Source organism: Vulpes vulpes, chromosome 16 (genome assembly GCF_048418805.1).
Source record: "Vulpes vulpes isolate BD-2025 chromosome 16, VulVul3, whole genome shotgun sequence".
NCBI lineage: Eukaryota > Metazoa > Chordata > Mammalia > Carnivora > Canidae > Vulpes > Vulpes vulpes.
In genome coordinates this window covers 21306545-21330512 of record NC_132795.1, presented here as the reverse complement: position 1 = coordinate 21330512, position 23968 = coordinate 21306545, and the positions used below count along the sequence as shown (strand labels likewise).

The window sequence follows — 23968 nt, the reverse complement described above, 5'->3', positions numbered from 1 at the left end:
TTCAGTTAATGAACATTTGTGCTATTTTTACTTTTTGACGATTCTGAACAGTGGTGCTATGAACATTCATGTAAAAGTTTTTGTGTGAACAGTTTTCAGTTTATGCCAACAAGTAGAATTACTGAGTCATATAACTGTATAACTTTTGGAGGTGGTGCCAAACCATTTTACAAAGCTGCTGCGTTGTTTTACATTTCCACCAGCGAAGTATTAGGGTCACAGTTTCTTTGCATCCTTACCAATACCTGTTATTATCTATGCTTTTGATTATAGCCATCTAGTTGGTATAAAGTGGTATTTCATTTTGATTTTGATTTTGATTTCCTTGATAATATTAATAATATTGAGAATTCTTTCATACTCAATATTTTCATTTGAGCATGTTTTCATGAGTGTTTTATATCAGGAACATTCTCTATTGGTTATCTTTTTCCCTTGAGTTTGAACACTTTTTTCCTGTTGCATTATATTTTGAATAATACTGGATTATATGCTGGACATGTGAGTCCTATGTTATAGAAAGTCTGGATTCAGGTGTGTTCCTCCAACAAATTTGTGTTTTATTTTACTAGGGAATTACCTTGTCTGAACTCAAACTTATTATTTTCCTGTAAGTGGCAACATATGAAATCTCATTTTAGTTCTTTTATCCTTAGCTGGCCTGGTTGGAATCTTCCTCACATATGTATGATTTTTGGGTCAGCCAGAGATGGGGAGGGGAACAATTTACACACAAAATTTGGGTCTCCCAAAAAAAAAAAAAAAAAAATTTGGGTCTCCCCTCTCTACCTGTTATTTCCCCATCACACATACTTTTGCATCTGTCTTAATTGTTGTTAATTCTTACCTTGAATCAGTAAGAATATAGATTTCTAACTTTTTAAAAATGTGGCACTGACTGAGGTTGTAAACTCACCTTTTTTTTAAGTATCACTCGCTCTTTATTATCTATTTGCTTTTTGTTTACTCTCCAGTTACTTTAGGTATTTTTTAAAAATATTTTATCCAGAATTTATAGTCATTATGTTTGATAGGGCTGATTCAAAAATAGCTATTCAGCCATTATCAGAAACATAACCTCTTAAATATCTGTGATGTGTTTGGCATTTAAGACAAAATCTTTATCATTGGGGCATATTAATTCTCATTCTTTGAATTCAATGTCAGTTTAATTATTTCTGTCTGTTTATATCTCCCTGCAGCCAAATAGATTTAACTACTCTAGGAATATGGCCTTAGTTTACATGGATACCTTTTGGCACATAGGAAACTTTAGTTCACACTTAACTTTACATACAACTGTACTTATTGAAACTATAGAAAAATTTTTGGTTATTCCATAAAATTAACTGTAAGAAAGCTATAAATATTATATGAGTATTTGTTAGTATGTTTGAAGTTTATTTGTTTCATTAGTATTATTACTCTTAATAGCCCAACCAGTGGTTATATCAGTTATCTCTTTTTAAGGCCACTGGGGCTCTGGGGTAAGAAGCATTCCTGTTTTATTCCAAGTTCTATACTATTAGAAACTATCTCTTTCCTACCTATAATTGTCTTCATTGAACATAAAAAGATACCAGAGTGGGCTTATGGTTGGATCTTAAATAAATGGCATATAAAAAGAACTATGTATGTAATTTTCTAAATAATTTTTGTAAACTACAAAATTCGTCATTCATTTCCACCTGCATTTAGGGTTCCATTAACTTCAAATGATGATGATGATGATGATGATGAGAAAGAGAAAGAGAAAATGCAATATGATGACAGTGCTATATCAAAGATATCACCTGATATTCCCTCTTCGGTATCAACAGGGCAACCTTTATCAAGTCAGTATGATTTGTAATTGTTATTTCTTAAAGAAAATAATCATAATATGTGTGGTTTAGATGATTCAGACATATTTTTTCTATTTTTGATATGTTTCCCAAAGGTGAGATTTAAAAAAAAATTTTAATATCTATTAAAAAGTTAAATTCATCAGACTTTTTTGCTTGAGGCCCATCGTTTATAAACAGTTAATAAGGTAGCTCTCTTATGTTATAGATTTGCTAATAACTTCCATCATTTAAAACTACTGGTGAAAAATTTAATTTTATTGTATTTTTTTTTTCTAAAATTTTATTTATTTATTCATGAGAAACAGAGAGAGAAGCAGAGACACAGGCAGAGAGAGAAGCAGGCTCATCACCAGGAGACTGATGTGGAACTCGATCCCAGGAGCCTGGGATCATGACCCAAGCCAAAGGCAGATTCTCAACCACTGAGCCACTACCCAGGTCCCCCTGAAAAATTTAATTTTTAAATAAACATGCTGATAAATATCAGATCCACAGTGGCCTAATGCTGTTATTCTGCGAGCAGTATTTAAAAATGAGTTAGCCTTGGGATCCCTGGGTGGCTCAGTGGTTTAGCGCTTGCCTTGGGCCCAGGGCGTGATCTCGGAGCCCCGGGATCGAGTCCCATGTCGGGCTTCTGCATGGAGCCTGCTTGTCCCTCTGCCTGTGTCTCTGCCTCTCTGTGTCTCTCATGAATAAATAAATAAAATCTTTTTTTTAAAAAATAGAGTCAGCCCAAAGAGCTTTTCTTGGTATCTTTTTAGTTTACAAATTGAAAGATGCCATATATTTATTTAGTTTCATCTTCTCCTTTTCATATACAAAAAAAAAAAAAAATTGGAGGGACCTAAATAGATTTTGTTACTTTTTCAGGATCAAAGCCAAAGCAAAAACTTGAGCCTGGGTAATAGTTGAGCCACAGGAAATGATGATACTTACGTTTTATTTACACAGTTATTTCTAAAATAATCCTTCAGGGGAGTCTGGCTTATGTATTTATCATAGATTTGCAGATTGGATTATAGAACCATAAGTATATTTGATTTAGAGCTTAGAATTGTTTTTCCTTTATAAAAATTTATGTGTGTATGTATAATTTATATAAACTTTAGTTGCCTGCTGATTGTCTTTCAATAGTAATACTTGTCAGACTTATCACTGTTATTTGGGTTCATTTGCTGGCCTCCTCTGACTTTAGAAATGTAAGTTAGTGGCTCTACCATCAGATGTATTCCACTCTACTGTTGGGGCCAAGGCAGAGTGAATTCTTAATATATATTGTCCATAAATACAATGTAAAATGTAACTTATGAATACTCTGGTCATTTCTACTTTATTTTTATCAGCATAGATTCTTTGTAAGTATCTGAACAGAATACACTATCAGGATCCTTTCTGTGAAACAGCTTGATTTTTACTCTGTTTGTTTAAAATAACAAATTCATTGTCATTACTTCTGAATTTTCTTTCCCTTTATTTTTTCCACTCAGACCAAAATTCCGTTAGTTCTCTAATGAGTGAGATGAAAAATGCCCAGTTGATCAGCCACAGAAAGGAGAAGCCATCTCTCAGTAATGTAACTGAAAGGAAGAAACATGTATTACCTCAGGAATTAAATAATCCTGTCAGTCCTCATATGACAGATTTAGATCAACAACACATTTCAAGTCCAGAATTAAATTGGAATAATAAGATAAATGATCATACTAATGAAAAGAATATTGAAATGCAAGGAAACATCCAATGGCTTCCTGTCTCATCTGAGTCTACAAGCGAACCTACTGCAGAGTACAAGAATCCATTTCAAGGTAGTGATGACTTTCAGTTGCAGAAAACTGTGTATGATGCTGACATGGATTTAACTGCTAGTGAAATAAGCAAAATTGTTACAGTTTCAACGGGCACTAAAAATAAAAGCAATAAAAAATCAAATGATTGTGAAATAAAAACTTTCAGAAAAGTGAGGGATTCAAGCTCTGAAAAAAAGAGAGAAAGATCAAAGAGACCATTTAAAAATAGTTCAGATATCAATATTGAGGAAAAGATTGAAAATGGACCAGAAAAAAGATCAGTTATCTTGAATGGCAAAGGGGATTCAGACGATCCAAATTTTATGTTCAATACTGAGCAGCTGACTCAGTTGAACATACTGAAGAAAGTAACCCTTCATGATGACTTTGATCAAGATAAGAGACAAACTACACAGTGTAATAAAAAAAAGAAAATACATGTAACAAATGAGCAAGAAGAAGCATACTCTTTCTCTCAAAGTTTAGATAAATTCCATCAGGAGACTAAATTTAGTATGGGTCAGAGTTCTCTAGCTTGTCATAAAAGTAAAGCTTCTAGACAGACTGTGATTTCTAAGTTAGAAAATGATAACTTACTCTCAAACCAAAAGAATAAAGAAACCACTTCTGAAAACCCAGAAGTCACAAGTGAATTTCAAACAGCTGATCTTTCCACTAAAGATAATGAAAGTTTATATGATTATGAGGCCCAGAATATGTCAGATTTGAAAAAGCATGTCACTGATATGCAGCCTGCTCAGCAAAATGAATCAAAAATAAATGAGAAGCTTAGGCAGAAAATAAATCGGAAGACAGAAATAATTTCTGAAACAAACCAAATATTTAGGGATAGTGCTAAAGTTGTGCATGGCCCAGGAGAAGGTAACTTCTCCTTCCAAACCCAAGTGAATAAAGAAATTATTAGAAACCTAAAAGCTTCAGATGAGTTTCAAAAACCTGCTCTTTCCACCATTGATAATGGAAATTTGTATAATTGTGAGATCCAAAATGTATTGGATTTGCAAAAGCAGATCACTGATGTGTATCCTGTTCAGCAAAATGAATCAAAAGTTCATAATCTTAGGCAGAAAATAAATCGGAGGACAGAAATAATTTCTGAAGTGAATCATTTAGGTAATGATAAGAATGTGTATTGCCCAGAAAAGGGTAATTCTTTCTTCCTAAGCCAGAAGGATAAAGAAATCGTCCCTGAAAGTCTAACAGACCCAAGTGAGTTCCAAACACCTGCCCTTTCTACCAAAGATAGTGGAAGCCTATATGATTATGAGACTCAAAATGTTCTGGGAGTAGAAGAGCATGTCTGTGGTATGCAACCTGCTTGGCAAAATGAATCAAAAATAGGTAAGAAGCTTAGGCAAAAGGTATGTCAGAAGACAGAAATAATTTCTGAAAGCAACCGAGTATATGAGAATGATGACAAAGGTACACATGACCCAGAAAAAGATAACTTACTTCCTCTTAACCAAAAGGAAAAAGAAATCATCCCTGAAAACCTAAAAGACTCAGATGAGTTTCAGAAAGCCGATCCTTCCAACAGAGGTGATATGAACCTAGGTCATTATGAGACTCAAAACATTTTGGGGGTGAAAAAGCATGTTACCGATATGCCACCTACAAAGCAAAATGAATCAAAAATAAATAAGAGGCTTAGGCAGAAAGTAAATCGGGAGACAGAAATAATTGTGGAAATGAACCGGGCAAATGAGTTTAAAAAAAAAGGTATTCATGACCCAGAAAAAAGTAACTTCTTTTCTCTAAATCAAACAGGTAAAGAAACTATTTCTAAAAACCTAGAAGTCACAAGTGAATTACAAACAGCTTGTCTTCCCACTCCCAATAATGGAAATCTATATGATTATGAGGCACAGAATGTGTTGGGTTTGAAGAAGCATGTAACTGATAAGCAACCTTCTCAGCAAAATGAATCAAAAAATAAGAAACTTAGGCAGAAAGTAAATCAGAAGACAGCAATAATTTCTGAAAGGTATGAAACATATGGGGATAATGATAAAGATGTACAGGATCAAGAAAGCTATACAAAAGATCTTGCTTTTCAAGTAAATAAATCTAAACAAAGACTTGAATGCCAAAGTATTATCCGTGGATGCTCTATGGAAATAGATAGTAATGAAAAGGAAAATTGTGACCAAACTTCAAATCCTTATAAATTAGTTAAAAAGCATGGGAAAGAATCATCAGGCAAGTCCAAGATTTTGGCAAAAGGTAAAAACAAATGTATTTCACAGTTACCAGATTCTTTACAGACATCTGTCTCCTTAGAATCAGGTTTAAAATATATTACTAATGAAGCAGATTCTGATCCTGATAAGCACATGGACCTACAGGAGAATCTGAAGCAAAGCCCTACAACTCTGAATGAAAAAAGAGATAACCCCTTTGTGGAAGTGGTAAAAGAAGAAGAGTGCCAAGACAGAAAAGTAAACAAAACGTCATCTAAATCAAAGAAAAAGAAGATCATCTATCCTTCTTCAGATAGCCATAAGGTGATGCAGATAATATCTGACACTGACCCAGGAATATCAGTTGAATCTGGACAAGATGCTAAGGAAAAAATTTCAGAAAATGAGGAAGTTGTCAAAATGAAGCCAGAGTTTTACACAAAGGCATTTCAATCTTTTTCTCAGGTATATTCACCTAACATACAAGATTCTTCCTTTAAGAGTGCTCATGAGGATTCAGTGCCTCTGAGTATTTCTCCTAGTAAAAATTTGATGATAAAAGAAAATTTTGCCCTGGAGAGCTCACCAATCTTTCAAATAAGTGGTGATGTACATGAGAAGATGAAAGGGATGAAATTCAACCAGAGAACACAAAAATCAGGAATAGGTAGGTTAATGGCTGAAATGATCAAATTTTAGAAGTATTTTCTTTTTTCAAACCATTAAAGTATTTTGTTATAACTGATATTTTTATGGAGTTAAAAACAGTATTTAGCTGTGTAACCTGGTATATAGAAACTATAAAAAATTTTAAAGAAAGTGTATTATTTTAGGAAAGATAGCAGAATAGTGTCTTGGATATTTAAAACCTAAAAAACAGATTTGGCCTTTACCACAAAGTTGTCTGATTTGGAGATTTAGAGGATTAAAAAATCAGTAATATCAACTCCCTTTCCTCAGAATGCATGTTTCAAAATAGCAAACAACAAATAGATGGTAAATGTGATAAATGCTCTAATTAAAGCATATATGTGCTAACACATATTGGGAGTGATTTGGACCAGAGGACATGAAATACGTAGCATTTTAGGCCCTAAAGGATAGGTAGGATTTTTATCTTTAGTGTTTACTTTTTATTTTCTCCCAGTTATTAAAATAATACTCATTGCAGAAAATGGAAAGTAGAAAATCAGGAAATTGTAGGAAAAACAATCACCCAGAAGAACTGCAGTCAGCATTTTGGCATGTGCATACAGAGTTCAATCTATGGAATTTAAATATATGCCTGAAGTCATGCTGTATGTAACATTACTTATCCCATTTTTTCCCCTTATACATCTAAAGGATATTCTTTCATTATTAGAAATTTTATGACTTTGGACTTTCCCATATCAGTCAAAATTTTCTACTGGGTGACTTAACATTTGAATATATATGTGTGTAGAATACTAAAAATTTTTTCCCATTTTGAGAAATAATTGACATTACTGTATAACTTGAAGGCATATAGCATGATGATTGGATTTACATGTATTATGAAATGGTTACCACAGCAGGTTCAGATAATAGCCATCATGTCATATGGATACAGTAAACAGAAAAGAAGAAAAAAGCTTTCTCCTTGTGATGAGAACTCCTAGGATTTACTCTCAACTTTTTTTTGAGAGAGAGGGTGTGGAGTTGAGGAACAGAGGGAAAGGGAGAAAGAGAATCCATCCTAAGCGAGCTCCACACCCAGCACGGAGCCCAGTGGCGCTGCTTGATCTCACAACCCTGAGATCATGACCTGTGCCTAGTCAAGAGTCAGATGCTCAGCTGAGCCACCCAGGCGCCCCCTCTTAACTTTCTTATATTTCATAAAGCAGTGTTAGCTGTAGTCATCAGGTTGTACATTGCATCCCTAGTACTTATTTATCTAAGTTTGGATGTTTGTACCTTTTGACTGCTTTCCTCTTATTCTCCCTTTCTCCACCCTCTGTCACCTCTGGTAATCACAAGTATGATCTCTTTCTGGGTTTGGGTTCTTGGTTTTTGGTTTTGATTTTTTTGTTTTGTATTGTTCCCTGATGTAAATGAGATCCTACAGTATTTGTTTTTCTGTGTATGACTTATTTCACTTAACATAATGCCTTCAAGATCCATTTGTGTCATCTCAAATAGGATTTCCTCATTTTTTTATGTCTGAGTAATATGCATCTAATATTAATATACATGTACACACATGCCACAACTTCTTTATCCGTTCATCCATCCATGGATACTTAGATTGTTTCTATGTCTTGACTATACATAACGCTGCTATGAACATGAGGGTACAGGTATCTTTTCAAGTTAGCACTAGGATTTTGATAAGACTATTCCACGTAAAACGAATACTAAAGCAAAAGTGCAAAAATCCAGAGTTCTAGTACATGATAGAGGACTGGTCAGCCGTCTTGCATCTCTAGTCCTCATGGTACCTTTCATAGAGTAAGCAATCGATACAAATGTTGAATGAATGTGTAGTATGATTCTGTGACTAGAGTTGACCTATAAAGAATTTTTATCAGCCTATATGTGATTTCAGAATAAAAATGTTATAATCTACTTTGATAGTTTAAAATTTTAAGTCTCTTTTCCCCTCATTTTGAGGAGAAAAACTTATTCACAAATAATTTCATTGCTATTATAGTATTTAAAATTATAGCTTGATTATTGTTATGTTTAAAAATGTGCTACCAGCAATTTGTAAACCACTATATCCCATATCTATTTCTATATAGAGATATCCCATATATCCCACATTTATAAATATTTGTGAAAATAATATTCTTTGCAGGTTGTAGAACACTACAGGACTTGACAAATACCAATTTTGTTTCAAATAATGCTGCTAAAGCTGAAAATAAGTCAGAAAATCCATCTTTAGAGCAACCAAGCCGGAGAAGAAGGTGTACTCCTCTCTATTTAAAGGAGCCAAATCTCAAAAGGTAAGTATTTCAGTGATATTAAAGTGATTTCAGTGTGATATTATAAACTATGTGCTTTAAAAGAAATTCCTGCCTGATGAGTTAGTATTTGAACACTTCTCAATATCGGTATATTTTTGACACAATAATCACAGTATAATCTGGGTAAGATTTGAAGAAATGTCTTCTTTTATTCTTTAAACGGGCTTTATAAAGAAACTTTGTTGCCTATGATTTGCAAACCACTATTTCTATGTCTCTTGTCTTCATTTGTACTCTACCTTGTTCCCTAGAGGAATTCAAAGTGGCTTATTTGTTCTTTGTCCTTAAAGAATTTCTCTTTTTTAAAATTTCAAACACAGGGTGCCTGGGTGGCTCAGTCAATTAAGTGTCCAACTCTTGATTTTGGTTTCGGTCATGATCTCAGGGTCGTGAGACCGAGCCCCAGTTGGGCTCCGTGCTCAGCGGAGAGTCTGCTTGAGATTCTCTCTCTCCCTCTGCCCCTACGTGTCCCCATGTGTGTATGTACTCTTTCCCTCTCTCTAAAATAAATAAATCTTTAAAAAATATATCAAACCTCAACAAAGGGAAAATAGTACTCTTATTATCCATCCTGAGCTTCAACTGTTACCAGTATTTTGCCTTATATAATTTATCTATCCTTTTTTGTTGTAGTATTTTTAAAACAAATCCCTAATATTGGGTCATTTAATTCCAAAAATACTTCTGTGTGTATCTCTTTTAAAAAGGAACTTCTTAACAAAACTAGATAACAGTAATCACTCAATTATCTGGCAACAATGAATTAGCAACAATTTCTTACTGTCAACTACCCAGTAGGCAATCCCTATTCAAATTCCCTTAATTATTTCAAAAAATGTCCAAATGCCTTTTACATGTGTTCTATGGAAAATCTCACTTTTTAAAAGAATAAATGAAGGAGACTGTTTTGCAGAAATCAGTCATATTTTCAAAAAGAGAGAAAACTATCCTTAAATTTTCTTATCCTTTGCATTGTGTCAGTATTTACTTCTTTTATAAGATGAAAGGCATTGATGGTTCTGACATATTTTGAAGCAATAACAGGTATGGAGCACTGCTAGTGGGAAAGCCAAAGGATACAGCTATTTTGCAAGACAGCTTGGTGGTCTTACAAAACTTAAGGTACCCTTACCATACAGTCCAGCAGTCACACTCCTTGGTCTTTACCCAAAGGGGAAAACATGTCCATACAAAAATCTGCACATGGATATTTATGGCAGCTTTATTCACATTACTAAAACCAGTAAGCAACCAAGATGTCCTTCAGTAGGTGAATGGAGAAATAAACTATGATATATCTAGACAATGGAGTATTACTCAAAGCTAAAAAGCATTGAGGTACCAAGCTATGAAAAGACAAGGAGGGCCATAAATACAGTTTATTAAGTAAAAGAAGCCAATCTGAGAAAACTACTTATTGTATAATTCCAAGTATATGACATTCTGGAAGAGGTAAAGCTATGAAGACAGGAAAAGATCACTGTTATCTGGTAGGGATAGGGGAGACAGATGAATTAGGTGGAACATGGAGGATTTTTAGGGCAGTGAAAATACTCTGATATTATGATGATAGAAACATGTCATTACACATTTGTCCCTACCCTTAGAATGTACAATACCAAGAGGGAACCCTAAGTACACCATAGGCTTCAACTGATTGTGATGTGTTAGTGTGGATTCATCCTTGATCCAGTATATACAATGCCTGTGAGTAATTGACAGTGGGGACGGCTGAGTACAGGTAAGGGCAGAGGGCATGGGGGAAATCTCTGTACCTCTCTCTCAATATTATTGCAAACCTAAAACTGCTCTAAAAAAATAAAGTCTTAAAACACACACACACACACACACACACACACAGGATAGCAATACAAAGGAGGGTAAAACAGAAACAAAATGAAATAAAAGATCAAGTGGTTTTAAAAAAAAAACAACTGTAAGCTGTAATTCACATACCATACCTATCATCATAAAACTTCAGAAAGAAACCCCATGCCCTTTGTGTGTCGTTCCCATACCCACCACCCTGCCCCCAGCCCTAAGCAACGATTCACCCACTTCCTATCTCGATAGATTTCCCTGTTCTGGATATTTCATATGAATGGAATCATGTAATATGTGGTTTTTGTGACTGTCTTCGTGCACTTACCATATGTTTCTAGGGTTTATCCGTCCATTATATATATCAGTATTTCATTTCTTTTTAGGACTGAATTAAATTCTGTCATATAGATAATAACCACATTTTGTTTATCCACTTGTCTGTCAAAGGATGTTTGGTTGTTTCCATCTTTTGGTTATTATGAATAATGCTGTTATATCATTTGCAAGTCTTTGTGTCTACATAGGTTTTCTTTTCTCTTGGATATATGCCTCCTTATTGAATTCCTGGGTCATATGGTAACTCTGTTTAATCATTTGCGGAACTGCTTAGACTATTTTCCAAAGCTGCTGTCATTTTACATTACCACCAATGATGTATGACGGTTCTGATTTCTTTAATTCCATGCCAACACACTTGTTATTATTTGGCTTTTTGATGATTCTAACCATAGTAAGTGGGTGTAAAGTAGTATATGAAAGTTTTGACCTGAAGCTCTCTGATGACTGATGATGTTGAGCATCTTTTCATGTACTCATTGGCCATTTGTGTATCTTCTTACACAAATGTAAGAGTGTAAGGCTCAGTCAGTTAAGTGTCCGAGTCTTGATCTCAGGTCAGGTCATGATCTCAAGGCTGTGAGTTCAAGTCCCAAATTGGGCTTCACGCTGGCAGGAAGCAAAGGAAGAAAGGAGGGAGGTAGGGAGGTCAGTCTATTCAGATCTTTTTCCCTTTTTTAAATTGGTTGTCTTTTTTTTTTTTTTTAATTGAGTTGAGAGTTAAATTTTTTTATATTAAACTAAACTTAGACTTAGCAAAGAGTTATAAAAATAGCACAAAGTTTCCTCTCCCAGCTTTCCCTTATTTTAGCACCTTACCCACAGTACAATGATCAAAATTAGAAAATTAGCATTGGTATAATACTATTAACTAAACTATAGATGTCCATTAACATCCTTTGCTGTTTTAGAATCCTATCCAGGATCCCACCTTGCATATTGTTGTTGTTTCTCCTTAGCCTCTTCCATCCTATGACAGTTCATTTCTTCCTTTCCTTTTATGACTTTGACACTTTTGGAGACTATTGGTCAATTATTTTGTAGAATATCCCTCAGTTTTGTCTGATGTTTTTTCTTTTTTTGTGTGTGTTTGATGTTTTTTTCATCATTACAAAGCAGTTATGCATCTTTGGCAAGAATTCTACAGAAATGGTGTGCCATTTGCATCATTTTAAGGGGTTTATCATGTCAGGATGTCTCAATAATGTTAACTTGGATCACTTGATTGAGTACCATGGTGTCTACTGGGCTTTTTTCACAGTAAATTACCATCTTTTCCTTTATAGTTAATGGACACTTGGGCGATCACAATGGGCGATCTTATTTGTCACCATGCATTCTATTTTTCGTCAAACATTTGCTTGCTAATTTTAGCATCCATTGATGGATCTTGCTTGCAACAGTTATATTTCTGCCCAATAGTGGCTTTCTGTTTCTCTCTTTCCTTCAGCATTTATTAGAATTCTCTAAGGAAGAGCTGTCCTTTCTCTCTCTCTCCTTCCTTCCTTTCCCCCCTCCCTCCCTCCCTCCCTCCCTCCCCCCCTCCCTCTCTCCCTTATTTATTTATTTATTTATTTAGTTAGTTAGTTAGTTAGTTGTGTTTATTCTATCAGTTAAAATCTAATACTATCAATAGTTATTCCATTGCCCAGATTATTCCAGCTTGGCAATTAGGAGTTCCTTCAGGGTGGCTTCCTTCTGTGTTCTTTCAACAAGACTTCATAATATTTTGAGCACTTCCTTCTTTTCTGACACAAGATGTTCCAGGCTTATCTTAGAGTTTTTCCTGCCCCAGCCACCAAATCAGGTACTTTTGCAAAGAACCCAGTTCCCCTGAAGAATTGTGTTTAGAAACCAAGATCTGGGCATTAGTTATTTGTACTATGTATATAGTGTTATATTAGCTATTGCTGCACAACAGTTGTTACCTATAAACCTAAGAGCCCAAAACAACATCCATTTCTTATCTTTCCATTTCTGTGGGCCAGAATCTGGACTAGCACACTGAATTAGGTACTCTATGGCCCAGGTCATGATCCTGGGATCCGGGATCGGAGATCAAGTCCTCCCTGCGTGGAGCCTGCTTCTCCCTCTGCCTATGTCTCTGCCTCTCTCTCTCAGTCTGTGTCTCTCATGAATAAATAAATAAATCACACAAGTATATTTCCTTGTAGTTACAGGACTGAGGGCCCCAGCTTCTTGCTGTTGGCTAAAGGCTATCCTCAACTCCTAGAGGCCACACTCAGCTCCTTGCCAAGTGGGCCTCCCAAAATGGCTACTTATTTCAAAGCTAGCTAGAAAGTCTCTAGAGCAAATCCTTTAGCAGATAGATTACTATACAATGAAACGTAATCTTAGAAGTGAGACATTCTATCACCTTTGCTGTCTTCTATTGGTTAGATTGAGTCACAGTTCCTTAAAGAGGCAGTTATACAAGAGCATGAACATCATCCTGAGTGTGGTGGCAGGGATCCTTCTTAGGGTCTGGCCACCACCACCAATACCAGGGGATATTGCTGTTAGTTAGGTCCTCTCAGCCGACAGAGCTAGGAAACATACACATGCATACTAATCCATGCATACACACACTTTTCTATTTCTCTATCTGTATATTAAGTAGAATCCGTGATGAGTTTATATATTGATAACCTCTGATTCAAAACCACAGCGTTCATTTTTGCTTTACTTATTCATAATTTCTTCATCAGTGAGAAGGCTGCCTCTCATTATAAGGAAACAAAAGCCAAATCCCACCCCACCCCCACCCCCCAAACATATCTATTAGCTAGAAGAGAAGAAGAAAGCAAGCTCTTATCAGAGACTGAATGAGAGCAGGAACACAGAAAAGGTAGGTGGACTCTGAGACTGGCTTTTGCCTGAAGGCGTTTACCAAACGAGGTGAACCTAAGTATTGAATTCACAGTATTATGGGGCTGGGGCAGAAGGTATATCCCAGGGTTTAGCTAAAATAAAGTCTAATAGTAGAACACCTTCAATAAAGTTGAGCCTACCCTCTCAGTAGGAGAGCAAACTAAAAATAACCTTCCCATCAGCTTTTTTAAGCTCCAGGAAATAATTCTGGCACTGAATTGAGAAGGAAAGAAATCTTCTGAGAATTCATAATCAAAATCAAACTCTCATGCATTGCAGCTGGAATTTACAATTATCTGGAAGTCACAGAAAACCTTAAGCTGAAAATTTGTATTAGTCCATGAATTGTAGTGCCCCCTGTTGTCCATCAGAAGCAAATGCAAATATTTTCTAGAGTTCTCAGTCCTCTCAACAAATTTTCCACAGGTAGAATTCCCAGGGAAATAAACAGATCACAGTAAACGAACAGGTACCAGCAGAAACAACTGATAGAATTAGATACAGAATGTAAAGTGTGAGCATTTAATGTTTCAGTAAAGGAGAGACTTGGAAATGAAAAAAGGTGTTTAGAAAAACACCTTTACTATGAAGAAAAGCAAGGAAGAGATGAACACAGTTCAGGATAGCAGTTACCTGTTGGGGAACAACAGGGATGTGATCAGAAAGGGGCACACTTGAGGCTTCTGAGGTGTGGTAGTATTTTATTTCTTACCTAGGTGATAAGCACATCATTTAATTACTGTTTTTAAGTTGTACATTTTCATATATTCTATGTATGCTGAAGTTCATAATAAAAAGGAAATATATAGTAAAATGTAAAAATCTAAGCTGGTCAATTTTTCTTAAACCTTATTTTATAATTCCTACTATCATAGAGTATTCCAGATATATGATGCATCAATTTTCTTCTCCATGCTTCATAGCAAAAGCATCAGCTTTGAGTTGTTAGTATTTTTCATCTTCCTTTTTTTCCTACTTTGCAGGAAGATGAGAAGATAAGATATATTTATGGATTCTGTTTTTTTTTTTTTTTTAATTCAAACCATACCAAGTCAAAACAGGGATATAACAAGATTCCAGAAGATGAAATGAATGCACGATGGAAGCTTTTTTCTGCTCCTCCTTTTCATGAGTATTCATTTATCCATTCTTATGTTTACATATATGTGTTTAAGATAGCTATTTTGTAATATTAAACTTCTGAAGTCATTTGGTCATCCTGTAACTTATGTTCCTGTTTTTGTAAGCTTCTTTCGACCTGACAGCCTTTAACTAAGTAAAAGCTGTTAACCTTTTAACCAAATAAAATGTGTTGTAAATATTTTTGCATTGGTTATCTTGTTGCATACCAAGCTATCTTGTTTTGTTGTGTTTTTAAACCATCCAATATATTTGAACACCTAGAAGATTTTAAAAGCTGCCTTGTGCCCTTGGCCAGTTTTCTGGGACCCTTCATTCTTACACTTCAGAATTACCTGTTAGGTATCAGTTTCTGTATTATTTCCATTCTGTGTAATCTGATGACTTGACTGAGGGGCTTAACCTTTCAGGCTCTTTTAAATTTGGTTTTTCTAACTTTATTTTAAAAATCATTTACTATACTAGTAGAAAGTAAGAAATCCTATTCAGATCTGATAAGATCAATGAACATAACTTACTGTATTTAAGTGACAAGTCAAATTCTATTGTGCCTAGGTAGAAAAGCTTGCTTAGATAATGTCTGACAAATGAAAGGGTAGATTCAGTGTTTCTAACAAACGCTTCAGATTATTCTGGAGCAGACTGTCCCAGGACCAAACTTTGAGGAACTGCTGTAGGAGTGCAAAGTCCCATAGAACTTACTCATAATGTCAACAATGTGAGTTGAATGGAGAGGCCTTCTTAAAGGAACAGTTTATACAATGATTAAGAGCTTGGCACCCTGACAGTCTTTGTTCTCTTTCCGGCAGACCTATTACTTGGAGACTATGGACCTCCTAGAGTTACTCTCCAGTATTATATTTTTTTTCCTATTGCTTATTTCTATTTTTCCTCCTTGCAAATTGTTTTTCAATTTATGTAGCCAAATTTATCAACTTTTATTGCTGGTGGAATTTGGTCACAGTAAAAAACAATTTTCCTACTTCCAGAGTATAAAGAACATTTACCCATGGTTTCATTGTGTTCTTACATTTAAATTTCTGACTCATGTGGATTTTTTTCTATTATATGGGATATGAATGCAATTCCAACCTTTTTCCAAATGATTCCCCCATTAATTAGAATAAATGCCACCCTTTTTTATGTTGTATTTCCATGTGCACTTAAATTTATTTCTCCATTTTCTGTTTTATTAGTCTGTGTGTGTGTTTATGCCCCACTACCATCCTCTCTAGACGTTAGGAGGAGTTTCAAAGTTTCCCTCCTAGAACTTTTACATACTTCTTAATAAGTTTATGCTTAGGTATTTTATTTTTTTTCTTGGTAACATAAATGGAACCTACCCTTTGATTCTCTTACCTAATTATTATTTGCATATATGTGTTGATTATTGATTTCTGTATGTTAATTATACCCATTGTTTGTAGTACTTTCCAGACATATGTCCTGAAAACTAAGCTATCTTTTACCTCTTTTTTTCCCTTCCAAATCTTATTCCTCTCATTGCTTTCTTTTGTCTAGTTAATTGTATGCCTGCTACGTTAAGTAGCATGTTAAATGGTAGTGAGAAGACTAGGTATCCTTGTATTGTTACTGATTTTCATGGGAATGCCTCTGGTTTTATCCTAATAAGTAAGATGCTGGATTTTGAGCTGGTTATGTATAATTTATAATCACATTAAAATATTGCCTATCAATTATTTTATTGAGTGTTTTTTGTAAAAATCGTGCATGAGTGTTGAATTTTTGTCAAGTGACTTCTGGCATAGATAGAGATTGTATGAGTCAGGGTCTAGCCAAGAGAGAGACCACACTTATTTTATAAATTGTTAGCCACATACTAGAGAGCTAAACAAGAGCTAAAAAGGCAGAAGGGACCACTCGAGTGTCATAGAGAAAGTAACTATGGGAGGTATCTCAGGGGCTGGGGAACAAAGAAAAAAGGTTGGAATTTCTGAAAGCTGAAGGCTTAGAGAAAGAGTTCCAGGGTTCGGGGCAAGTGTACAGGGGGCAGTGCTGTTTCCCTTGAGAGCGATGACAGGCCTGGCCTGATAATGTGGAAAAGCTGCAGACTAGACTCACCTGTTATTTCTGAAGTCACTCATTCCTGCAAGGGTGGGTCATTCCTGTGATGATGCTGGCAGGAGCAAGAAGAAAATGGGAAGGAACACGTTTCTTCCTACCGCCACCCCCCCACCTGCAGTTTGCTTCTATCTCTTCATATTGCCAAAGACTGAAAGGGAGCCTGGCAAACCTAAAAATGGGGTTTGCAAAGTCCTGGCTTTAACAAAGTGGAGTGAGATGTGGATTTGAAGCTGACACGTAACAGCTTAATAATTAGCACCATGATATGTGATGATTCTCCTTTGATATATTCATAGAACAAACTATATTCACTAATTTGTTAATACTATAATATTCTTAACTTTCGTGGAATAAATTCCACTTTTTAGTATGTGCTAGCGATTGTCTCTCACCTCCAAGCCCATCTCTACAATTTGCTATGTGATGCTGGAACTCTACAAATCATATATTTTCTTTGCTAGATGACCTTTTAAGCTTCTTTCAAACAAGGGATGATAGAAACAAAATCAGAAAGAGGGGACAGGACTTGCTGTTCCTTGTTTGCCTGCTTTACCTATCAGCGTCACCTCAGCCATGATGATGTACTCCGGGGCAGCAGTTGGTTTGTCACCGGTTGGTTTAGCATTCCTAGAACCGGCCTCATTACACCCCCATGGAGGTACTAGCACTCCTTGGGCCCTGCCCTCTCATAGGCCTCAGGCCTCGCTCCTCAGGGAGTCTCCTTCAGGCTCCCAACATGTCACAGCCATCTGTGCCACAAGCCATCTTTGAGAAGAGTTCCTACTCCTGGATGCTCTTTATTTCCTAGCTCCTGAAGTATTAAACAGTGGCTGAGCAGTGGCCTCTTCCTCAGTCACCGAGGTTCTACTTTACAATAATCCAAGCCTCTTCCTGTTATTACCCAGCTGGTTCCTGGGTACCTTGATGGAGGGAGTGCAAGATGATACAAACTTTATAGAAAAGATTTTGACAGTATCTAGCACAATTATATAGGCATACACAATCATACAACCTTGTAGTCTCACTTTTAGGAAACTAATGAAAATTTTCTTGAAAAAATACAAAACTTTCACAGGCTCCTGGGTGGTTAAGTTGGTTGAGTGTCCAACTCTTGATTTCTGCTCAGGTCATGATCTCAGGGTCATGAGGTCAAGCCCCACATCAAGCTCCACATTCAGCAGGAATTCTGCTTGGAATTCTCTGTCCCACCACTCTGCCCCTCCTCTCTCTCTCTGTCTCTGTCTCTCTCTCTCCCTCTCTCTAAAATACATCTTTTAAAAAATGTTTCACTCTGTATCGTTTGCAACAGCAAAAATGGAAAAGGAATAATCTAAGTAATATCACTAGAAGACAGCTAACTCGAAAACCAACTGAAATGAATGAAAAATGCTATCAAGTTGGTGACAGAAATACTCAAATCTTACAAAAGGTATTTTGAATTTGTATCTTTATTAGGGTATAGTCTAAGGGTAAAAAGAACTATCACAAAATCTTAAACTTTCATTTACTAGTCTCATTGCTGCTATAATATTGATGCAGCTACTTTGAAATCTAAGGACAGATTAAAGCTATTAGATTTCAGAATCTTGCAGAAACTTCAGAATCTGGTTGCAGAATCAAATTCTGTAATCTTAAATCTTAATTAGAAATATTAGCATGAACTTGTGCTTTTTCCACTTTAAAAAAAGTTATGAATGGTCTAGCTCTGTCCACTAATGATGTCTAGAAACAGTGACAACTAAGTAGCAATGAGTACTTCTAGCATCTAGATTGTGGTTTCTAAATACTATTTCCCATCACAGAAACCAGGGCTCTTTGGAGAAATTGTTGATTCCTAGTTTGCAAAAGGATATAAACAAGGTGAGCCAGGGATGTCTTGTTCCAGAAAACAAGGACATTGTTAAAAATGAATGTGAACATATCAAAAAGACACGAGTTCCAATTTGAAGGTGCTTCCATTGTTCTAAGATGGGACAAACTGAACATTAGTATGAAAGATTGTAACTGATTAAAACACATACAAAAGTCACAAATTCATAATGATACTCAAAAGAAACAAAAACACTGGATGCTCTGAAAATGTGTAAAAGAAAATAATAAAGATGTATTTTGCCTTTCAGGTATTAATTCTATTTGTGCATAGTCAATGGTCTCGTGAATAGTGATACTTCTGTTCAAAACGATCTCAGCTGAAGAATGCTGAAGGAATGTTAGAATTAGGAAAATTACTATTTTGCGACTCCTAATAAAATACCTGCTTCAGACAGTGGTCAGCAATGGTTGGCAAAACCACGAAATGAGATGTTGATGGAGAAATTCATCAGGAAGAGATAGCCCATCGAACCCACCGATCAATCTTAGCATCATTAAGAATGAGACAACTGGGGACGCCTGGGTGGCTCAGTGGTTAAGCATCCGCCTTTGGCTCAGGGCATGATCCCAGGATCCGGGATCCAGTCCCACATCGGGCTCCTTGCAGGAAGCCTGCTTCTCCCTCTGCCTGTGTCTCTGCCTCTCTCTCTCTCTCTCTCTTTCTCTAGGTGTCTCTCATGAATAAATTATTAAATAAAATCTTAAAAAAAAAATGAATGAGAACTGGACACCATAAGCTTCCTGGTGTGCTGCAATGCAAAGTGTATGGCGCCACCTGCGAAGTATTCTTATTACCTCCCCAACTCCAAAATGGAACTGGAATTTAATCAAGGCTTTAGATCGATAGGCATGATGTGATTTGAAATTTGGGTCCAGTAGCAAATGGCCAGGAAAGAATTCTTAAGACGTTTTTAGTACAAAAAGGTGATTTTATTATTGCATGAGGACAGGATCTGTGTGCAGAAAGAGCGGCACCTGCGAATGTGAGCAGCGACTGACTATATACTTTTTAGTTTGTGGAGGGAGGGCGGTAGAGAGAACTAAGTTTCTAAGGGATTTCTGTATGCTGAAAGCAGAGTTTTACAGGACCTTGAAGATTTAGCTATTGTCAAGATAAGGTTGCTTTTAGTCTAACAGAATATAAACATTGGGGCATTAAGGCAGCCATGACTCTTTGAGGAATGTCAGGCTCTGCACGTCTCAGGTATCTATCTATCAGTATGCTGCAAGCTGTAAGGAGATTTAATTTAAGCTACATTTCTCTTGCTTTGTTTTCCTCATCATTTTCCCCCTGAACAATTTTGACCCTTAAATCTTTACGGTTGTTGAGGGTGGAAGGTCTTATCTTCTGTAACTTCTTCCTGCTGAACAAGGGCGTAGAGATGTCCCTACTTATGGGTCAACATGTCCTACATCAGTTGAGGATGTAGGAGTTACAAAAGGCAGAGGCAGCTGAATCTGAGCTAGACAGCATATATGAATCTCCCTGAGTAAAAAGGTCCATCTGTTGATGTGCAGTTACTATAGTGACAGAGTCTCAGCACCAAGCAAAAAAAAATTGAATTGAAATAGCTATAAGAAGTCCAACAAAGGGACCCTTTATAGTTGACCGGAAGTAGTCCCCCTCCAAACTAGGAACTTAACCAATCGTTGAAAGAGAGGGAAGGATTTTGTATAGCCTCAGTTTGAGTACTCATATTTTCTAGTAGTCCTGTGATGTTTTTATGATATTTCGGGATGTATACACAGCATTCCGTTTTAAGAATGGCACGTGTACCTCCTTGTGCTGCTGCTAGGACATCTAAAGCCATTCAATTTTGTAGAACCACTTGCACATTTGTGTGACCTCAGTATTAAGAAAGGAGATGATGTTTTATGAATCATTGAGTGCTTTTATGATATATTTAATAAGAGCTTCCATATGCCAAATTATGCTTCCCAGCCCTACAGATGCAAAAAAAAAAAAAAAAAAAAAAGGATGCCAAATGGTCATACCAATGAAAAACAGATCACATCCATCTCTATCTTAAATCGGGAGGATTAGCTTTTGGTAACTCACCCATGAATCCAGGCAAAAACTAAGGTGCAATGACCTACCCACCCTGGAGGAAGCCAAGGCCATAGGTTAGTTTCACATCACCGATGGGTTCTGTCTGGGGCTAGCCATCTGGTTCCAGGTCACCTTAAACAATCTACAGCAAACCAATCAGTAGGCTAGAGTATAGTGGTTTGATCACATGTTTCTTTCTGTTTCTTTTTTAAGATTTTATTTATTCATTAGAGATACAAAGAGAGAGAGAGATAGATACAGGCAGAGGGAGAAGCAGGCTCCCTGCGGGGAGCCCGATGCAGAACTTGATCCCAGGCCAGGATCTCGGGATCATGACCCGAGAGGAAGGCAGTCGCTCAACCACTAAGTCACCCAGGTGCCCTGAGAACATGTTTCTAATGATAGCCATCCTAAATGGCATGTGCAATTTGCCCAAGTATCATATGTATGATTTTTTTGCTCCCAGCACCAGCAAAAAGTTGCCTTTTGACTGAGCTGTCCAATGGTAGACATGAGCAGAAGTATGTATCCCAAATTTGATAAATACCATCCTCAGTATACTGATAAGTAGGATTTTGTAACTCAGTGGGCATCAATTTGTGGGCTTGTCAAGTCAGTCAATATTTTAATAGTTTGAGGGTATGAAAAAATCTGGTTAAGCCCTGGTAAATTCCATGTCATACTGATCATGGGCCAAGAAGAAACATTCTGATTAGTGATAGATTTATCACAAAACAAGGTATCATTACATATTATTTCTGAAGTATAAGTATATACAGAGTGCCAATCTGTGCCTTGTAAAGGGGAAACCCACCAGGGAAACCCGGATGTACTTGACATGGGCAAAACTCCACATATCCAATAAGCTGTTTGACTTTGTAGTTCAGTTTAATACTGTGCCCATTGTAGAAAGGAATTGTCAGGGATGCCTGGGTGGCTCAGTGGTGGAGCATCAGCCTTTAGCTCAGGGCGTGATCCCAGAGTCCTGGGATCAAGTCTCACATCAGGCTCCCCTTGAGGAGCCTGCTTCTCCCTCTACCTATGTCTCTACCTCTCTCTCCATGTCTCTCATGAATAAATAAAATCTTAAAAAAAAAATTGTCAGTTAAGATAGGTGAACAGAGAACGAAAATAGGCAACCTTCATCATCATTTGAAGAGGACTTTGAGATCTTCTACAGGTGTACAGGAGTAAGCAGGTACGTTAGTTTGCTCATGGGTTTCCTGTGAAAGAGGTACAGGTTTTATTCTAGATATGTGAACTCATGAAGAGTGTCCTTCTAGTTTTACTACAGTGGGAGTATATAATATGACCCGAAATGGACCTTCCCATTTTGGATTTAAGTCCCCCTCTGTATTTGACTTCCAATCGTTTAAATAAACTGTGTCTCCAGAACTTACATGGGGTAGATTTTCAGTTACAGTTAAATCAGGTTTGAGGGGCATGTGATCAGTATATTCATGAAGTAACTTAAGAATTAAGCCAGTCTCAAGTGAATACTTTAATAGAGCATTATAACTTTCATCTAACAGGTCCACTATAAGAAATGGCTTTCTATATAATAAAAGAGCTAAGTCTTACAGGTTGTTTTGGAGCAGTTCCCATTCTGAGAAGTCCTACTGGTAAGAGAGGGACCGAATTTTCCTGGGTCTCTAAACTAAATTTAGTTAGGTGCTATTTTAAAGTATGATTAACTTTTTCTACCTTTCCAGAGGATTGTGGATGCCAGGCTGGATGTAGAAAATATCTAATTTTTAAAGTTTGTGCTATTGATTGGGTTATTTGTGCAGTAAAAGAAAGCCATTATCACTTTGAAGTTATCATGGGAGGCCAAATCTAGGAATAATTTCTCACAACAAAACTTTTGTGGCTCTTACAGTTTTACAGGGAAAGGCCTGGACCCATCTCCAGTAAAGGTATCAACAAACACTAGTAGGAATTTGTAGCCTCTGCAAGGAAGCATTTGTGTGAAATCAAGGTACTGGTCCTCTCCTGGATATGTTCCATGCCTTTGGACTGGTTTTAAAAGTTGGAGAGGGTAGACTCACCTTCCAGATTTACTTGTGCACAAATAATACTGGATAGGCAGACCTGTTTCATTGGAGTTCTTAAGTTCATTCCAGCAAATGTATTTTAAGTTAAATGTTCTAAAGCACCTTTACCCAAATGAGTAGCCTGGTGTAAACCATGTATTACCTTCCATTGGTTATTTTTGGATATAAAATTTTTCCCCTCAAGGGAGGGGCAAGATGGCGGCAGAGCAGGGTCCCCAAGTCACCTGTCCTCAACAAATTACCTAGAAAACCATCCAATCATCCTGAAAATCTACGAATCCGGCCTGAGATTTAAAGAGAGACCAGCTGGAACGCTACAGTGAGAAGAGTTCGCGCTTCTATCAAGGTAGGAAGACGGGGAAAAAGAAATAAAGACACAAAAGGCCTCCAAGGGGGAGGGGCCCCCGAGGAGCCGGGCTGAGGCCGGGGCGAGTGTCCCCAGGACAGGAGAGCCCCGTCCCGGAGGAGCAGGAGCTGCACCAACCTTCCCGGGGGAAAGGCCTCCCGGGGAATTGGAGCAGGATCCCCAGAAAGGCGGGGATGCCCTCGGGCTCCCTGGGACAGTAACAGAGGAACTGCGCCCCGGGAGATGCGCCGAGCTCCCTAAGGGCTGCAGCGCTCGGCGGGACCCGGAGCAGCTCGGAGGGGCTCGGGCGGCGGCTCCGCGGAGGGGGCTGCGCGGCTCCGGGAACAGCTCGGCGGCGGCGGCTCGGGCAGAGGAAGAAGCTCCGCGGAGGGGGCGGCGCGGCTCCAGGAACAGCTCGGAGGGGCTCGGGCGGCGGCTCCGCGGAGGGGGCTGCGGGGCGGGAGCTCAAATCCAACAGCGCAGGCCCCGGAGCACAGGGCGCCGGGACACAGCCCAGGATCCGGCCTCCCACGGGACAGGCAGAGGCCGGGAGGGCCCAGGACAG

The 23968-nt window shown here is 37.3% G+C and overlaps 1 protein-coding gene across 9 annotated transcripts in view; it reads left to right on the top strand.

The window, feature by feature from the left end:
• The window catches only part of SGO2 (shugoshin 2), a 57020-nt gene extending 40327 nt beyond the window's left edge, over window positions 1-16693 (top strand). For all 9 annotated transcript variants that reach the window (XM_026002589.2, XM_072742818.1, XM_072742820.1 and 6 more), the window contains 4 exons: window positions 1699-1835; window positions 3335-6502; window positions 8654-8804; window positions 14840-16693. In XM_026002589.2, coding sequence (XP_025858374.2) covers window positions 1699-1835; window positions 3335-6502; window positions 8654-8804; window positions 14840-14855 — 3472 coding nt within the window. In that variant the 3' untranslated portion in view covers window positions 14856-16693. The remainder of the gene's footprint in view (window positions 1-1698; window positions 1836-3334; window positions 6503-8653; window positions 8805-14839) is intronic.
• Window positions 16694-23968: the final 7275 nt, after the last annotated feature.